The sequence below is a fragment of the Macaca thibetana genome, chromosome 10 (genome assembly GCF_024542745.1).
Source record: "Macaca thibetana thibetana isolate TM-01 chromosome 10, ASM2454274v1, whole genome shotgun sequence".
Lineage (NCBI taxonomy): Eukaryota > Metazoa > Chordata > Mammalia > Primates > Cercopithecidae > Macaca > Macaca thibetana.
Window position 1 is genome coordinate 31,783,077 of NC_065587.1, and position 18,502 is coordinate 31,801,578.

The following is an 18,502-nucleotide window of genomic DNA, read 5'->3' on the forward strand; positions in this document are numbered from 1 at the left end:
AATTGAGCCGCTTAAAATAACAGACATTTATTATAGTCACACAGCTCTGGAGGCTGGAAGTCCATGATCAGAGTGACGGCAGGCCTCCTCCCTCTGAAGGCTCCAGGAAAGGCTCTGAAGCAGGCCCCTCTCCCAGCTTCTGGTGATGCCTTGGCTTGTGGAGCAGAATTCCAGTCTTTACACGGTGTTCTCCCTGTGTGCGTATCTGTCCATGTCCAAATCTTTCTTTTTCCTTTTTTTTTTTTTTTTTTTTTGAGACGGAGTCTCGCGCTGTCACCCAGGCTGGAGTGCAGTGGCCGGATCTCAGCTCACTGCAAGCTCCGCCTCCCGGGTTCACGCCATTCTCCTGCCTCCGCCTCCCAAGTAGCTGGGACTACAGGCGTCCGCCACCTCGGCCAGCTAGTTTTTTGTATTTTTTAGTAGAGACGGGGTTTCACTGTGTTAACCAGGATGGTCTCGATCTCCTGACCTCGTGATCCGCCCGTCTCGGCCTCCCAAAGTGCTGGGATTACAGGCTTGAGCCACCGCGCCCGGCCCTCTTTTTCCTTTTTTTAAGAGACAGGGTTTTTCTCCATCATCCAGGCTGAAGCGCAGTGGTGCAATCACGGCTCACTGCAGCCTCCACCTCCTGAGCTCAAGTGATCCTCCTACCTCAGCCTCCCAAGTAGCTGGGACTACAGGTGTGCACCACCATGCCACGCTAATTTTAATTTTTCTGTAGAGATGGGGTCTTGCTATGTTGCCCAGGCTAATCTGGGCTCAACAGTCCTCCAGCTTTGGCCTCCCAAAGGGCTGGGATTACAATGTGAGCCACTGCGCCCAGCCCAAATCTTCGTTTTTTTTTGAGACAGAGTGTCTCTCTGTTGCCCAGGCAGAGTGCAGTAGTGCAATCTTGGTTCACTGCAACCTCTGCCTCCTGGGTTCAAGCGATTCTCCCACCTCAGCCTCGCACTACAGGTATGAGTCACCATGGCCAGCTAATTTTTGTATTTTTTTTTTGGTAGAGACAGCGTTTCGACATGTTGCCCCAGGCTGGTCTCAAACTCTTGAGCTCAAGCAATCCTCCTGCCTCAGCCTCCCAAAGTGCTGGGATTATAGGCATGAGCCACTGTACCCAGCCTAAGTCTTCCCCTTTTTATAAGGATAGCCGTCGTGTTGGATCAGGGCCTACACTAACGACCTCATTCCACCTTGGTTATCCCCAGAAAAACCCTATCTCCAAATGCAGTCACATTCTGAGGTACTGTGGGTCAGGACACTGATATATCTTTTTGGGGGACACCACTCATAACACCAATAGAATCACCATTGAGGGCTGTGCTTCCTTAGGGGCTCAGGCTACTGGGGAGCCCTGGGCAGGGTGGGGGCAGAGGGACCCATGCAAGAGCAGAGACTGCTCTTCCTGGTGAACTGGGCAGAGGTGAACATCCGGGGGGCTCTTCATGAGGGCAGGACGCCATCCAGGTTGGGTGCTGGCGTTGGTCGCCAGCACAGGACACGGTGACCACTGGGGCAGGTGAATGTGTTGGCAGCAAGGGCAGTGCCCCCAGCCAGGAGCCTGTTGTCCTGACTCAGAGGACACGTATGGGACTTGGGGCCTCAGTTTCTCCTCAGGCCTGGGGGTGTAGCCTGGGTCGCAGCTGGGAAACTCAGAAATTCTGAGTTCAAAGTGAGCCATGGAGGGCTCCAAGCCCAGCAGAGTGGTCTGGGCAGGAAGGGGAAGGGACGGGGAGGTCCCTGCTCCTCCCTAGGTGAACTTGCATCATGTCACAATCAGGCCAGGAAGCCCAGAGGCTTTAAAAAGTCTGCGTCTCAGCATTGGCTATCCGGGACCCCCTTATAGTCGGCCAGGTCCAGGTACGTAAGCTCCTTAGAGCTGGCCCCAAACCAGGAGCTCCTGGGGCTGAGACAGATGCAGACCTGCTCTCCTGCCCCTCTTACCATCCCCTGGCCCCCACCATCCAACAGAAGTCCAGGCCAGCCTGCCTCCCCCTCCAGTGAGGCCTCCACGGCGACCCGATAGACCTGTATGGGTGACTGGCCCCATAACCGGCATCTACCACATCCCACACGCATGGGGTCTCTCACGGCGGCCCCTGCCCAAGGACAGATGGGCTGACCCACAGGCATCCACAAGTGGGGCCGAAGAAGCCGTGAGGAAAGGGGGAGGTGGGAAGGGCCTTGTCCAGGGTGTCTGGCTGCATGGGAGATGCAACAGCTCCCACTGGCACCCTGCACACAAGGGAAAGGCCTCGAAATGCGCTCACCAAAGCCTCAAGTTTTATTATCAGCAGCTCACATTCGGGTACAGGTTCCTATGAAGATTGCCTCACCTGGTGGGAGGAGGGAGAGAGCAGGGCTGGCTGAGATGGGGCTGCCAGGGCCATGGCCTCCAGCTGGGTAAGCGGGAATCTGAGAGCCCCTGGTGCACACGGAGCCTCCTGGCACACACAGGATTGTCCCAAACACAAAGCACCCTGGCACACTCAAGGGCACTGAATCTGGCAATGAGTCTGCACTTCTGTTATGAGAGTGGGTTTTTCGGCCAGGCGCGGTGGTTCACGCCTGTAATCCCAGCACTTTGGGAGGCCGAGGCAGGTGGATCACCATGTCAGGAGTTCAAGACCAGCCTGACCAACCTGGTGAAACCCTGTCTCTACTAAAAATACAAAACTTAGCTGGGCGTGGTGGCGCACACCTGTAATCCCAGCTACTCAGGAGGCTGAGGCAGGAGAATCGCTTGAACCTGGGAGGTGGAGGTTGCAGTGAGCTGAGATTGTGCCACTGCACTCCAGCCTGGGCAACAGAGCAAGACTCCATCTCAAAAAAAAGACAGTGGGTTTTTCTCAGGTCTTCTTTGTGCCCAGTTCCAAATGTGGCTGTCTCCTCTGCAGGAGCAGGTCTGCTTGTCAAGAATTCAAGCACGCCTTGTGCTCTGTGGCCACAGGAGAGGAGGGGCCGCTTTTAAATACAAGCCTACTCCTGTCATCGGACTAGAACGAAGGCCCACTGGCCAGAAGCACATGAGAGGTGAGAGTTGCCTTTCTGCCTTGTCCAGCATCGTGTATGTGCATGTCTGTGCAACTGTGCATGTGTGCACATGTGTAGTACACCTATGCATGTACATGTGCATGTGCCTGTGTCGGTGTCCATGTATATGCCTTGCGTGTGTGTGCTTGTGCACGTGCAGGAGTGTATGGGTGTGCCGTGTGTGTGCCTGTGTACATGTGCAAGATGGGCTCCGGTGTATCCACATGTTCATGGTGTACCTGGGCCAGTCCTAGACCTGGTGTCAGACTCTGCTGCTCCCCACTGGCATAAAGGCAGACCCTGAGCTAGGCATGGGGACACAGACAGGTAACACGCAAACCACACGGTCCTGATCCAGGGGATGCTCGCCAAGCCACGGGCAGTGCAATACAGTATGGCCAAGGAAGGTTTCCTGTCCACAGTGCCCCTCAAGGCAGGGCCCCCCAGGAGCCCACTGGCCATGCCCAGAGGTGGTGTTAGTTCTGTAGTGTGAACTCGTAGGTTCTGGTCTCCCAGCGGGAGAGGTCCTTGTCCATCATGCTACGCTCAGTGAAGGTCACGTGGCCGTCCGCATCTACCAGGATGATGGTGTTGGTTCTGAAAGAGAGCAGGGTCCCTCGTTCACCTGGTGTCCCTCAGCCCTGCCCTGCCTGTCACAGCTACAGCTAGGGCAAGAATGCAGGCAGGTAGAGGCAGGACCCCCATGCGTAGAGGCTGTGCCAAGTCACCGAAGAACAGCAGCCTCAGCCTTGGGGATGATGAGGGGCCGTCAGTGGCACGTGAGCTTCTGGTTGGCTCCGCAGGCCCACGCTAAGTGAGTCCTGCCACCTTCACTAGGAACCACCCCACCCTGCCCTGCTCTCCCTGTGTAGCATGAGCCACGGCACACAGAAGCCTGCGGGCTGACCACACGCTTCCCCCTCGGAGGCCCAGGTTCCCAGACACAGCCACGCTTGGTTCTTCCAAGAGGTCAAGCTGTTGACCACTTGGGGCCCAGGCCTCCTCTGTCTGGAAGACTCCCCTCCTGTGCCCTCTCTCCCAATGCCCAGGCCATGCCAGCCCACCTGAAGCAAACATTCAGCGCACTCTCCTCTCCTCCAACCCTCTCTGCTGTGGGCTTTGCAGACAGAGGGTGGCACCGGATTCCCCAGCAGCCCTGGCACAGGCTGGTTCCCAGGGCAGACACACACTCAGTGTTCCCCGTGGGGTGGGACCCAGTGGCCATGCCGTCAAGGAGAGGACTTGGCACCTGCCTTTCCCTCATACACAGGAATATGAGTCTATGATAGAGGAGGGGCTGAAAGAAATCACACTGTGCACCTGCCAATTGGCTGGCCAGCCCCAGGCGGGAAAGCTGGCCAGCAGCTGCCACCCAAGGGTACAGCCTGCAGGCCTAGTGCCACCATGGTGCTGGGGCGTTTGCCCACAGGGATCCACCAATGTGCAGGCAGCCCTGAGGCCATCCTGGCCCCGTGTGGCTATGTACTGGTTCCTAAAGCCCAGCCTATGGGGCCCTGGGAGCCTGTGGTATCTGCTCACCCTGTAGCTGCATCTGGACAGGGCAGAAGCTCTGGAATCCACTCAGGCGAGGAAGGAGCCTGGCCCTCGCTATGGAACATGGGGGCACTTGGCTTCTTTGCCGGCCCTCTAGTGTGGAAGGTGGGACATGGGACAGGAGGTGGCGCACCCACCGGGCTGCAATACCTGGTGCCGTAGCCAGGGCAGCGCACACACACAGCTGCGTACTTGCTCAGCACGGGCTGCACATACTCCCCGCCCTGGTCCTCGATGGCCGGGTCTGGCAGCTGCCTGCAGGATGGAGGGAAGCGGTGGCCATTAGTCCCTCTGTGGCCTGCCCACAGCTCGGTCTAGCCCCATCCCACCTGGTGGCCTAACTGGCTCTGGGGAGTGGCCGGGGAACTGCAAGGCTTGTTTCTTTTTTTTTTTTTTTTTGAGACGGAGTCTCGCTCTGTTGCCCAGGCTGGAGTGCAGTGGCCGGATCTCAGCTCACTGTAAGCTCTGCCTCCTGGGTTTAGGCGATTCTCCTGCCTCAGCCTCTGCAGTAGCTGGGACTACAGGCGCCCGCCACCTCACCCGGCTAGTTTTTTTTGTATTTTTTAGTAGAGACGGAGTTTCACCGTGTTAGCCAGGATGGTCTCGATCTCCTGACCTCGTGATCCGCCCGTCTCGGCCTCCCAAAGTGCTGGGATTACAGGCTTGAGCCACCGCGCCAGGCCAAGGCTTGTTTCTTTTCTTCTTTTCTTTTTTCTCTTCTCTTCTCTTTTCTCTTCTTTTCTTTTTTTGAGGCAGAGTTTCACTCTTGTCACCCAGACTAGAGTGCAATGGCTCGATCTTGGCTCACTGCAACTTCCACCTTCCGAGTTCAAGCGATTCTCCTGACAGAAGTCCACTCAAGCAAGCCATTGTAGCTAGCATCAGGGCTCCAGTCGTCAGCTGGGATTACAGGCGTGCACCACCAAGCCCATCTAATTTTGTATTTTTAGTAGAGACAGAGTTTCACCATGTTGGCCAGGTTGGTCTTGACCTCCAGACCTCAGGTGATGCACCCACCTCGGCTTCCCAAAGTGCTGAGATCACAGGCATGCGCCACCACAACAGGCCTGTTTCCTACACGTTTCTGCTCAAGGCGGAAAATCTCCATCTACCCTTAACTTATGACTCAATCGTAGAGCTTTGGCCCCAGATGGCACACACAAGCTCCCTGCCTGCCCCAACAGGTGCCCTGTGGGCATCTGCCCTTGTGACAGAAGTCCACTCAAACCAGCCATTGTAGCTAGCACTGGGGCTCCAGCCATCAGTGAGGGCAGCCAGGGCCGGTCCTCGGCCTGTCCCAGATGGCACACTGTAAGTGTGGACTTACAGCTGGGCACGCCCAGGTAGGGCTCTTCCAATGAGGCAGTGATGCTGAGGCTGAAGGATGAGGCCGCAGATCAGCGGCCCAGAGGAGAGGGAGGGTAGACAGGGGGCAGAAAGGGGCCCCAGGGGGAGGAGTGGGAGACAGTCCATGAGGGCTTCTCTGAAGGGGGCAAGCTGGACAGGGTGGAAGTGGATGCTGGGTCACCTGGGCAGGGCAGTGGTCTGACCTGGGTGGGGAGTGAGGGATGGGTGGGGCATCTTGCTCAGTGGGAGAAAGGCCGGCACGGCAAGCACCAGGACCCCTGGCTGGGGCAACCAAGACCCCGGTGCCTGGCACCTGAGGGGCCTTGAGGCCTACAGGCAAGGAAGTGGGTGGGGGCACCTACACCCAGGCAGTTCCCGGAACTGCAAGTCCCTGCCCAGCACTCAGCCCAGGGTCGCTGGGGACAGACTGCATGCGGGAAGCCCCATCAACCCTGAGAGTGCTGACCCTGGCCACTCATTTCCATGATTTGTCTCTTCCGCCTGGGTTTGCTGAGTGTCTAGAATCTTCTGGAACTTCCCGCTAGCCCTCAGCATGCAGAGGGGAGCATCCATCTGCTCTGGGCCCCATGTGGCTGCATCAAGCCTCTGGGCACACTGAGCCTCCCCTGGGCCTGGGCCTGGGCCCATCTCCTGTCATCAAAAGTCCCTGGTGTTGGAAACCTCAGCTGGCTCGAGGGGACAGGCAGGGAGGACAGCATGTCCATCAGCTTCCTTGCAGCTGGGGACCCAGCCTGGCCACCTCCACGGGCCTCCCAGGGCGGCAGGGCCTGCCTTTCCCTCTGCCCTGGTTGGGAGACACCAGGGCTCACCCCAGCAGGACCCGCCCACTCACGCCTCTTCATTGTTGAGCACATCCAGGAGGTTGGCGATGAGCACATCCTTGGGCAGTGCCTGGCTCCGTTCCACAGCCTCCAGGAAGAGCTGCTTCCCAAAGCACAGCTTCCTCCAGGGCGTCTCCAGCAGTGCGTTGCTCAGCCCGTAGGTGCCTGTGGGGAGCAATCGGCTGGCCATGCAGAGGCCTTGCTGTGCCATGTCAGGGCAAATTGCCACCTGCCACCCACCTAACATGGGGTACAGCTGGGGACAATGAAATCAGGCCAGACTAAGGCCAAGCCACTCCATGCTCCAGCACCTTCCCTATGCTCATTCCTGACCTGACGGCTTGGCAAAGAGTGGAGAACTCAGCAGTAGGCGGAAAGGGACGCCCACAGGAGACCACAAGGCACAGATGCCCAGCAGCATGGATGGATGAATAAGAAATGAGCAACCTGAAATCTCACAGGCAAAGGGGGCAGCCAAGAGGGAACCTCTCCACCTCACGCCAGGTTGGGGGGCCACCTGAGAAGTTCAAGAGTGGGAGAATTAGCCACCAGAGGCCAGGAGGCACCCACCATAATCACGTCCCTATCTGGGGAACCCCCAACAGTGCCACACAGTGGGCACAGGTGCAGGCTGGGCCTCAGCAGAGCATGGCCCACCTCTGCATACCAGCCAGGCCCCTGGCTAGGAGAGCCAGGGGGCTCAGTGCACAGACTCTGAACTGTGGCTTCTCTGAACTGTGGCTTCTCAGAACAAGCTCCCAGAGTGTTGGCAGAAGGCAAGGCCAACAGGAAAAGGGTTTCTCATGACACAAAAAGCGAAGGGGAGGGACTTGAGGTGGAGAAGCACCTCACCTCAGAGGCTCTTCTCTAGAAGCCAGAGCAGCAGGGGTGGGGGGCTTGATGGGAGCCATGCACCCCAAATGATGCACCAGGGAGACCAAGACACCACCCCTTTCCCTGTCAGACTTCCAGGAGAATATCTTGGCCAAGGCATTTCTCAGGGAGACAGCCCTGGCTCTGCCAGGGCCCCCAGAGCCAAGCCTCCAGCCCCAGGTGTCACAGTGCTTTTGCCATCGTGAACGACATGGAAGACCATTCAACTGCATAGTCGTGGGCAAAGAATGGAGCTGGACTCTACCTCACATCATACACAAAAGATAACTCAGGTCGGGAGAGGTGGCTCACTCCTATAATCCCAGCACATCGGGAGGCTGGGGCAGGAGGATCACAGGAGCCCAGGAGTTCAAGACCAGCCTGGGCAAAATAGTGAGACCTTATCTCTGCAAACATTACAAGTTAGCTGGACATGGTGGCATACATCTGCAGTCTCAGCTACTTGGGAGGGAGGATCTCTTTTTTATTTTTTATTTTTGAGACGGAGTGTTGCTCTGTTGCCCAGGCTGGAGTGCAGTGGCACGATCTCGGTTTACTGCAAGCTCCGCCTCCTGGGTTCACGCCATACTCCTGCCTCAGCTTCCGGAGTAGCTGGGACTACAGGCACCCATCACCACGCCCAGCTACTTTTTTCTATTTTTTAGTAGAGACGGGGTTTCACCGTGTTAGCCAGGATGGTCTCGATCTCCTGACCTTGTGATCTGCCCGCCTCAGTCTCCCAAAGTGCTGGGATTACAAGCGTGAGCCACCGTGCCCGACCAGGGAGGGAGGATCTCTTAAGGCCAGGAGGTTGAGGGTGCAGTGAGTCATGACTGCACCACTGCACTCCAGCCTGGGTGACAGAGCCAGACCCTGTCTCAAAAAAAAAAAAAAAAAGTTAACTTAAATCAAACTAAAGACCCAAGTGAAAGAGCAAAAACTATAAAACTCTAAGAAGAAAGTATCGGGGGAAAGCTTCATGACCTTAGATTAGGCAATGGTTTCTTAGAAAAGAAACCAAAATCATGAGCAACAGAAAAAAAAAGAGACACGGGACTTAAAAATTTAAAACTTTGTGCTTTAAATAAGAGACTTGTAGCTAGAATGAATGTATAAGGCACTCCTATAACTCAAAAAGACAACCCAATTTGAATAACCATTTCTCCAAAGAAGACATACAAACGGCCAACGAGCATGAAAATAGCTGTTCAACATCATAGCCATGAGAGAAATGCAAACCAAACCACGAGGCCACACTACTTCACACCCACTATCATGGCTATCACCAAAAACGCAGAAAATAGCAAGTGGTTTCAGAGAAGCTGCAACCCGCATTCATTGCTGGTGGGAATGTATAAGGCTGCAGCAGCTTTGAGAAACAGTTTGGATGTTCCTCAAAAGGTTAAACAGGGTTACCATACAACTTAACAACTCCATTCCTAGGTATTCACACAAGAGCCATAAAAACATATGACCACACAAACGCGGTGAGGTCACACTGTGAGCAGCACTGTTTATAACAGGCGAAAGGTGGAAACAATGCAAGTGTCCATTAAGGGATGAAAGGAAGAAACAAAAAGTACCAACTGGCTTGAGGGTTCAGGGCAGCTGGCTTGGCAACTCCTTAAATTCCTATGGCTACAAGAAAAAACGCACTCTTGATAAACTCCCTCACAATAGCAGCGATCACACACATTATCTTAACTCATTATCACACATTATCAAGACCCTCTTAACTCTGACTTACAGCCCAGACTACTACAACCCCGACTGGACAGAGAATCAGCCTTCAAACACTCTTTTCTGATAAGCAACTACAGACAGTAAGCCGGTTTCAGCAGTTCATAGAGGCTGCACTCTGTGTCCTAGAGCTCACCTTTTGATGGAAAGAGCCAGATTTTGCCCCATTTTAATGCTAAAACCCCGCCCCAAAGTGAACATGGGATGTATGTTACATATATGTTTATCTATTGCATATGTTCTCGGGTCCCCTCATAAATATGTATGGCTTTTCCCCAAACCTACTGAATATGTATGACTCTATTGTGTGATATGGACCTCAGGAGACATAAAACTCAAACTGCCCTTCTCCTCTTTAAAGAGAGCACCTCAGTCCATGCTAGAGACTCTCTCTTCCAAGTCTGTAAACTGATACGGCGAATAAAACTCTCCTTTCTACTATTTAGCCATGCTGGTGAGGTTTTTTTGGTTTTTTTGTTTTTTGGTTTTTTTTGAGACGGAGTCTCACTGTGTCTCCCAGGCTGGAGTGCAGTGGCGCGATCTCGGCTCACTTGCAAGCTCCGCCTCCTGGGTTCACGTCATTCTCCTGCCTCAGCCTCCCGAGTAGCTGGGGTTACAGGCGCCTGCCACCATGCCCAGCTAATTTTTTGTATTTTCAGTAGAGACGGGGTTTCACCGTGTTAGCCAGGATGGTCTTGATCTCCTGACCTCGTGATCCGCCTGCCTCAGCCTCCCAAAGTGCTGGGATTACAGGTGTGAGCCACCGCGCCCGGCCGCTGGTGGGTTTTTAGACAACACTAAGTGAAAAAAGTCCCCTAAACTACGTATTATAGGATTCCCTTTATACAAAGTGTCCAGAATAGGCAAATCCACAGACAGAATGCAGATTAAAGGTTGCAGGGGCTGAAGAAGCGGGAACTGAGGAGTGGCTGCTGATGGGTATGGCTTTCTTTGGGGATCAAGAAAAGGTCCTGGAATTAGGTAGTGATGACGGTTACTCAACTCTGTGAATGAACCGAAACCTACTGAATGATACACTTTAAATGCGTGAACTGTGCTGCTAGTCAGTCATATCTCAATAAAGCTGTTATCAAAAAAATAAAGGCAACGTGGACCAGGTGGGGCAGGCTCAGGGATAAGGCAGAATGTAGACAGAAATAAGTTCCCCAAAATAACAACTGAGCAGAAAATAAGCATCTCTGGCCACGGAGGTCTCAGCCTTTGAGAACCGTGGGTGTCACGTGAATGGTTACAGCGACTGCCCCAGAGGCCTCTGGGCCAATGTTCAGAATGAGGGGGTGGTAGGGGGTCTCTGCTTTTGCACCTTTTAGTTTCCAGTTCTCTCCTGGGCAGTCACAGGCTCAGCGTGGCCCAACTCCACTGCCACAGACCCATCTTGCTACACATTCCAACCCCACGGACCCTGAACTGACAGGGAGGTCCTGGGGCAGGTGGAACAGCAAGAGCTGGCTGAGACAGTGAGAACAATCCTTTGCAAGCTCAGGACCTTCTGGGGCCACATCCCTGCCTCACTGGTAGTGTCTATGTCTGTGCCACTGCCCAGCTCTTGGGAGCTCAGGTGGACCGCCCACAGTTGTATTCAAGGTGGGGAGGGGAAGACCAGGGTCACAGAGGGTGGCCGGAAGGACGAGCCCCAGGTGGAGGAGAGGGCACCAGCTGGTATGCGTGGGGCCAATGGGTGGGAGACACTGGAAGCCACCTTCCAGGCAGATGCCTCCTCTGGAGATCCCAACTAGCCCAGGGGTTCGGGCCTGGGCACTACCCTAGCAAATGGGGTGCTGGGCCCATCTGTGGATGGAAGCTAGCTGGAAGCTAGCTCCAGTGTGGGCCAGGCAAGGACCATAGGACTCATGATGAGCCCGTCAGCACCACCAGCCCCCCAAGATGCAGGAGGGGTGGGGCCACTCAGCTGTCCTGGGGACTGCTTACCATCTACCTTGGGCCCCTCCAGAAATGCTTGGGGCTTCAGTTCCACCATGTATACCCAGTGGGAAGGTGTGCACCTGTGACCTGCAATCTCACTTGGTGATTTATGCCAAATGCCAAAGGAAGTCTGTGTGACGTGGGCACGGAGCTTCAGAGGAGCCAGGGGTGTGAGGGAGCCCCCTCACAGAGGGGTATGGGTGGCACCAAGGGCACTGACACACTCCCCAGGTGCTGAAACACCCTGTGTGAGCCAGCAGCTTGAATAGAGGGACCAAAGCGGGCATCTGAGGCACAGTTCCATGATGCCACCAGCAAGGAGTCTCTGCGAGCAGCGAGCATGGAAGTGAGGGAGCCAGCTGGCCCCGGAACCCGGGCTCCGGTCCCTACAGTTTTGTGCACCCAGGGCAAATGCCATTTCCCAGGAGTGTTGCTTTGTCCTGGCACCAGACCTGGGACAAGATGCAGACCTCCCTCCCAGAACATGGCTGCAGAGGGGGCAACGTGACACATTCTGTCCAGGTTGGGGCACTGGCAGAGGAAGCTTCCAGGAAATCGCAGCACCCAAGGAGGGGGGAAAGGAAGGACATGCAGCAGGAGGCACAGGCTGGGCAGTGGTGCAGAGGCAGGGCAGGAAGAACCCAGCTGTGGAGTGTGACCTGGTGCAGGGGGGCTTGAGGCCCTGAGGATGGGGACCGGGGATCCGACTGGGGACTGGGTACAGGAGGTGTGCGTCTGTGTGGGGCTGGAGTGGAGTGTGTACATGTGCGTCAGGGAGCAGACCAGGCAAGAACCCGGGTGGTGACGGCCCCAGAGGGTCTGAGAAGGGACAGGCACAGGGCACACTGGGACGGCACAGGAAGCGAGGCTGGGGGTGGCCGGCTGGGCTACAGGGCTGAGGTGGGAAGCCCAGAACAGGGGCATATCTCGCTCAGCAGGAAAGGCCCGTGGTGGGGGGGCGAGCAGGGAGCCAGGGCTCTCTGAAGTGTGCAGGTGCAGGGCAAGGTCCGTACAGACCATAAGGCACTTAAACGGCCACAAAGTCATCCCAGGAGAGTAATATGACAAGGGCCCGGTCTCTAAAAAGCACAGGGGTAACCTCTGCATAGGAACAGCCCCCCACCCCATCAGGCTGCCAGGGCAGGCTCACCTGGCGTCAAAACGATGGGATCAGGCTCCCCTCGGTTCCCATAGTAGCAAATGACATCTCCCTTTGCTGTGCTGCAGACCAAGGGGAGAGAATGTCAGACTACAGACATAGGGTGTCCTCCCCCGACACTGCCTGGGGATCTCACAGCCCTGTTTCTGGAGGCTAGCGATGTGCATAGTAGCCCACTGTGGCCAGGTCAGGGGCTTGCAGGACCCAGCCCCTTGGGCACCTGGCAGGCAGGGTCATGGAGGCCCCAGCTCTTGTCCAGCATCATGGGTATGTTCCCAGCTCACCTCGGGGTCCACCAGCCTGGGAAGCACAGCATCTAAAAGGCCTTCCTGCCTTGCCGAATGCCCCATGGCATGGGCACACAAAAGGCTGCCCATGGGGACAACTGCAGGGCTGAGCCGCATCCCCACATCACCAACCTCTCCATCAGGCCCCCCACCACAGCTCATCTCTGAGTGTTTCTGGACAGGTGGCCCCAGGGTGATCGAGGCTTCCAAAAAAAGCGCCAAAGACCACATTTTCCTACTCTCATGTGTTAAGTGTACAATTAAAATAGTTAAGGGACAGTTGAGCTAGGCATAGTGGTTCATGCCTACAGTCCCAGCTACTCTGGAGGCTGAGGAGGGAGGACTGCTTGAGGCCAGAAGTTTGAAACCAGACTGGGCAACATAGCAAGACCCCATCTCTACAAAATAAATAAATTAATTTTAAAAAAGAAAATAGTTAAAAATGCTCCCCAGCTGAAAATATTCCAATCCTCAATACCACAGCAAGTCTTCTAGAACGTGAAGTGCCTTTTTTGCAAACTGAAGAGGATCTCTTTATGGCCTGTGAAATGCCCTCCCAGGTCAGATGCTGGGCATGGAGCCCTGGCCCTTCGAGATGAACAGATGCAGAGAAAGAGCCAGGTGTGGTGTCTTCCTCCCCAAGTGCTGCCCACCAGGTGGGACCCACCTTCCCCACCCCTAGTAGGCTTCAAGGGCCCCCCATCCACGTTCACATTCCATTCCCACTCTTCCTCACCATGGTCTTTGGCAACTTTCCTAAGATACTTGGTTCATAATTTCAGAGACTGTTTGTAGGCAAAAAGCTCCTCTGGGCTTTCTATGTAAGGACCTACAGAACTGGACACCCATGCTGGGGCCACTGCCAGCACTACCACAGGCCAGGCGGAGGGCAGGCCTCACCCAGGGATAGCTGTGGCCGTGACAAGCCTCTTTCCTTTCCAGGCCTTGGCTTCCTCATCTGTACCTACCAGCAGGGCTGCTCGCTGACCTCTGATGTCCCCCACCCTCCAGCCTCGGCCCTGGCATCAGCTTTTGCCTGACCTGTGTGGTACGCTCTCCTTGCCACTGCCTGTATCCTCAGGCTAGGTCCAGGAGGCTGACGCTCACTCTGCAGCCTTTGGAGCCGGGAGAGTTGCACAGGCTCTGAGGAACCCAAGACCCCACCCCCCAACCACAGGAGCCCATGCATCTGCTCAGGGCATGGCACTCCTGGCACCCCACCTCCACACAGCTGCTGAGTGCCGAGTTCTGCTGGCATCACAGCCACGGATCCATTCTCCTGAGGCTAAGTCAGACCCACATGGAACTACTGACCGGGGAAAGTGGTTCCTGAGCATGGAGGCATGCAGGGAGCACACGGGCTCTGCCACCTGGAGTCACAAAGGCATGGGCAGGAAGAAGGGCTCCGGGCAGCAAGTGCCCCACGCCAGCCCTCGGCTCTCCACCTAGGGGACACCGCAACTCTCTGAGCCTCCATAGCAAGTGCACAGGCCCGTGCGGGGCAGGGCTGGGCATGCCACACACAAGGGATGCTCAACGAACAGCAGGCCTGGGACTCGGGAGCCAGGACAGCGGCCTGTGGACCTGCCCTTGTGGAAGGAGGCAGCTTCAGGGCCCGCCACAGTGTGCCGACCACTTCCCATTTGCCTGTCCTGGCGGAAGGCCCAGACTACCAGCATTCGCCAAGTTCTGGGGCGTTGGAGGGGGAGGAGGGCAGGAGGGAGGAATGCTCACTTCACGGAAGGGCAAAACACACAAAACCTCTGCAGTTCCTGTGGACTTGTCTCCAACAGGAGCTTCCCTGGGAGCACAGCATCCCAGCCACTCCAGGCCAGGGCTGCCGAGGGCTGCTCTGCACAGCCTGCCCGTGGGAGGGAGAACACCCAGCCAGGGCCACTCTGTGTGACTGTTCTTCACAGCCTCAGCTTTCTCCAGGGAGCCAGCAGCCCTCATGCCATCACAGGAAGCCTTGGGCTTCACTCCCAAATACCCGAGTTGGTACATCTGTGACAGGCTCATTCCTCAGAATGTTTGCCAAGTCATGAGGAGCAACGTCCCTGGAGAGGCTAGCACGGCCTCCAGAGGAACCCGGCTTCCTGATGAGCCTGAGGCCTGCCCCCGAGGCAGTGCTGGGCAGAGCCGCCATCCCCCTCTGGCAGACCCACCTCAGGTCGGCTGCTATGAGGTTGAAGCCATTGTACAGATGGCCCTCCATAGAGACCTTCTTCAGGTAGGACAAGCTGTCCACGTCAGTGGTCAGAAAGTGAGTGACAAGTTCACCTGTAGGCAGGGGACAGATGCCGTGTCCACAGCTGCAGGGATGTGCTCTTCCCCCAGGAACACTGATGTGGGGCCCCCTGGGGAGGATGCAGGAAGATGAGGGGACCCATTGGAGCCCTGGCCTGTCATGACTGTCACAAGAGTCAGCCACATCTCATTAGCCTGGCTGCCACTCAGGTCAGCAATGAAAACTACTCATTTTATTAAAAAAAATTTTTCCCCACTATGTCTTCCTATGGAAATCCAGCATGAAGTAATAACACCTTTCAGTGGGGACAATGTGTGTCCACAGAGCTGTCATCTCGGGGAAGGCATCTACTCTACACACATTCCAGGCAGGGGACTGTGACACAGCAGTCAGGAGTGACATGCAATGAGGACAAGTGGAGAGTGCTCCCTAAGAGGAGTAAACAGTGCTGCGTGGGTCAGGTGGGAGTGGGCTCCCAGCTGTGACACCAGAGGGCCAGGGCATGGGAAATGGGGATGCCCCTCCTCACTCTTTCCTGTCTCTGCCACATACCCCTGCAGCACACCTCAGTGGTGGTGGTGATATGCCCGCAGAAACCCCCATCTGCTCCGGGGCCCAGCTTGCCCTCTTCTTGTGCCCACCCTTACCTGGGCTCTGCCCTGCCACGTTATGGCACCGCCCACTCTGGAACCTGGCCTTGCCCCACGGTACCTCAGCCCTGCCCCATCCCACACCTGAGCACAAGCACCTTGGCACTTCCTACCTTGGCCCGCCATGCTCCATCATACATTGGCCAGTCCTGTAGTCCCTGGGCCCCACCTTGTCTCACCTAGGCCCGCCCCACCCCACCCTGTCTCACCTTGGTCGCACCCCACTCGCCTTACCTCGCCCTCGGGCCTGCCAGTCCAGCTGCGGCTGCAGGTAGTTGGTGAGCGCTGCCAGCTTGCCACGTGTGCTGATGCCCAGCCATGTGCCTCCTTCCTTGCCTTCCTCCATGTCCAGCCCTGTGGCAGATGACAGTGTTACCACCACTGATGCCACCCATTCCAGTCCCCCCCCCGGTCCCCAGCCCTGGGAGACGCATACTCGGCCCAGCTCCTGCCTCAAGCTCCTCGAGGACATTCAACATGCAGCTTGGCCCAGCAGCCCCAGCTATGGAATAGTGGCTGGAACTCTTCAAGGCCAGGTGGCCCCTGGGGCTCATGGGTCATGCAAGCGAGATCCCTGCCCTGCAGGACGACTATGACACCAACCACACCTATCCCAACAGACGCCCTGCAGAACATATCCTCTCACTTGGGCCAGGAGGCTGGCCCTCACTCTGCAATCTTTGGAGCCGGGAGAGTTGCACAGGCTCTGAGGAGCCCAAGCTCCAAGGCTGAGGGGCAGCACTAGGCTCCAATTGCATGGGGTGCAGGGATGCTGGCTATCCTCACCCAGCAGGATGCACCAGGCCCAAAGGGCAGGCCCTTCAGTCAGAGCCCAGCACACAACCAGGACCTTTACCCCCGCCAAATCTTCTGCAGGGCGCGGGCCACTGCTAGTGCCACAAGGTTGGAGAGGCCCGGAAAGCCACAGGAGACCAGGGGGTCATTTTACCCAAAGATTGGGGCAAAAAAGCCTGTCATTAAGATGTTATTTTTATTATTTTATTTTGTTTTTTATTTTTTTGAGACAGGGTCTCACTCTGTCACCCAAGCTGGAGTTCAGTGGCGATCACACAGCTCACTGCAACCTCCACCTCCCAGGCTCAAGCGATCCTCCCACCTCAGCCCAAGTAGCTGGGACCACAGGCGTGCACCATCACACCCGGCTAATTTTTGCACTTTTTTGTACAGACAAGGTTTCGCTGTGTTGCCTAGGCTTGTCTCGAACTCCCGGGCTCAAGCTATCCTCCTGTCTCAGCCTCCCAAAGTGCTGGGATTACAGGAGTGATTTGGGATTGCACTGGCTAGGATGTTATTTTATTTATTATTATTATTATTATTATTATTTGAGACAGAGCTTCGCTCTTGTTGCTCAGGCTGGAGTGCAATGGTGCGATCTTGGCTCACTGCAACCTCCACCTCCCGGGTTCAAGCAATTCTCCTGCCTCAGCCTCCTGAGTAGCTGGAATTACAGGCACATGCCATCACGCCCAGCTAATTTTGTATTTTTAGTAGAAACGGAGTTTCTCCATGTTGGCCAGGCTGGTCTCGAATTCCCAACCTCAGGTGATCCAGCCACCTTGGCCTCCCAAAGTGCTGGGATTACAGGCGTGAGCCACCGTGCCTGGCCCTAAGATGTTATTTTTATAACAATAATCAATTATAACAGAAAAAAAGATATAAAGATCAAAAATAAAGAAATAAAACTGTATTTGTGGCCCCGTGCGGTGACTTACACCTGTAATCCCAGCACTGTGGGAGGCTGAGGTGGGCGGATCACCTGAAGTTGGGAGTTCGAGATCAGCCTGACCAACATGGAGAAACTCCATTTCTATTAAAAATACAAAATTAGCCAGGCGTGGTGGTACATGCCTGTAATCCCAGCTACTTGGGAGGCTGAGGCAGCCTATAATCCCAGCTACTCGGGAGGCTGAGGGAGGGGAATCGCTTGAACCCGGGAGATGGAGGTTGCGGTGAGCCGAGATCACGCCATTGCACTCCACCCTGGGCAACAAGAGCAAAACTCTATCTCAAAAACAAACAAACAAAACAAAACTCTATTTGCAACCAGCAGGATCATATATAAAGAAAATCCAAAAGGAATACCAAGACCAATGTATTAGAACTAATAAATGCTAGCAAGAACTGGAAAGCGAAAATTTAAATATACCATTTATAACAGCATTTTAAAACCCTTGGTGTGATTAAAAAAAAAAAACAAAAAAAACCACGAAAATATTTAATGAAAAAAGGGTGACAAAGACTGAAAACTCCAGGGCACTGTTGAAGGTCTCAAGTTGAGCTGACCTGATTTAAGGAGAGATGTGCATATTCACTGACTGAAAGATTCAATAGTGGGTTTTTTGTTTGTTTGTTTTTTGTTGTTGTTTTTTGAGACGGAGTCTTGCTCTGTCATCCAGGCTGGAGTGCAGTGGCGAGATCTCGGCTCACTGCAAGCTCCACCTCCCAGGTTCAGGCCATTCTCCTGCCTCAGCCTCCCGAGAAGCTGGGACTACAGGTGCCCACCACCACACCTGGCTAATTTGTTTGCATTTTTTTAGTAGAGACAGGATTTCACCGTGTTAGCCAGGATGGTCTCGATCTCCTGACCTCGTGATTTGCCCACCTCAGCCTCCCAAAGTGCTGGGATTACAGGCGTGAGTCACCACGCCCAACTTCAATAGTGTTTCTTTTTTTTGTTGTTGTTGTATTTTTAGTAGAGACGGGGTTTCACCGTGTTAGCTAGGATGGTCTCGATCTCCTGACCTCGTGATCCGCCCGCCTCGGCCTCCCAAAGTGCTGGGATTACAGGCGTGAGCCACCGCGCCCGG

The 18,502-nt window shown here is 55.2% G+C and overlaps 2 protein-coding genes across 17 annotated transcripts in view; both read right to left on the reverse strand.

Annotated features, from left to right (window-relative positions):
- RANBP1 (RAN binding protein 1) overlaps positions 1 to 18,502 on the reverse strand; it is a 290,326-nt gene that overhangs the window by 60,667 nt on the left and 211,157 nt on the right. The gene's annotated exons all lie outside the window — the stretch shown is intronic.
- The window catches only part of TANGO2 (transport and golgi organization 2 homolog), a 46,125-nt gene continuing 29,881 nt past the window's right edge, over positions 2,259 to 18,502 (reverse strand). For 4 of the 10 annotated variants that reach the window (XM_050746262.1, XM_050746260.1, XM_050746261.1 and 1 more), the window contains 6 exons: positions 15,909 to 16,028; positions 14,942 to 15,056; positions 12,481 to 12,551; positions 6,785 to 6,938; positions 4,570 to 4,839; positions 2,259 to 3,627 (listed from right to left, as the gene is read on the reverse strand). In XM_050746262.1, the coding sequence (XP_050602219.1) occupies positions 3,507 to 3,627; positions 4,570 to 4,839; positions 6,785 to 6,938; positions 12,481 to 12,551; positions 14,942 to 15,056; positions 15,909 to 16,028 (851 nt within the window). In that variant the 3' untranslated portion in view covers positions 2,259 to 3,506. Of the gene's footprint in view, positions 3,628 to 4,569; positions 4,840 to 6,784; positions 6,939 to 12,480; positions 12,552 to 14,941; positions 15,057 to 15,908; positions 16,029 to 18,502 lie in introns of those variants that run through there. The other 6 variants (XM_050746264.1, XM_050746265.1, XM_050746270.1 and 3 more) reach the window with 4 other exon arrangements.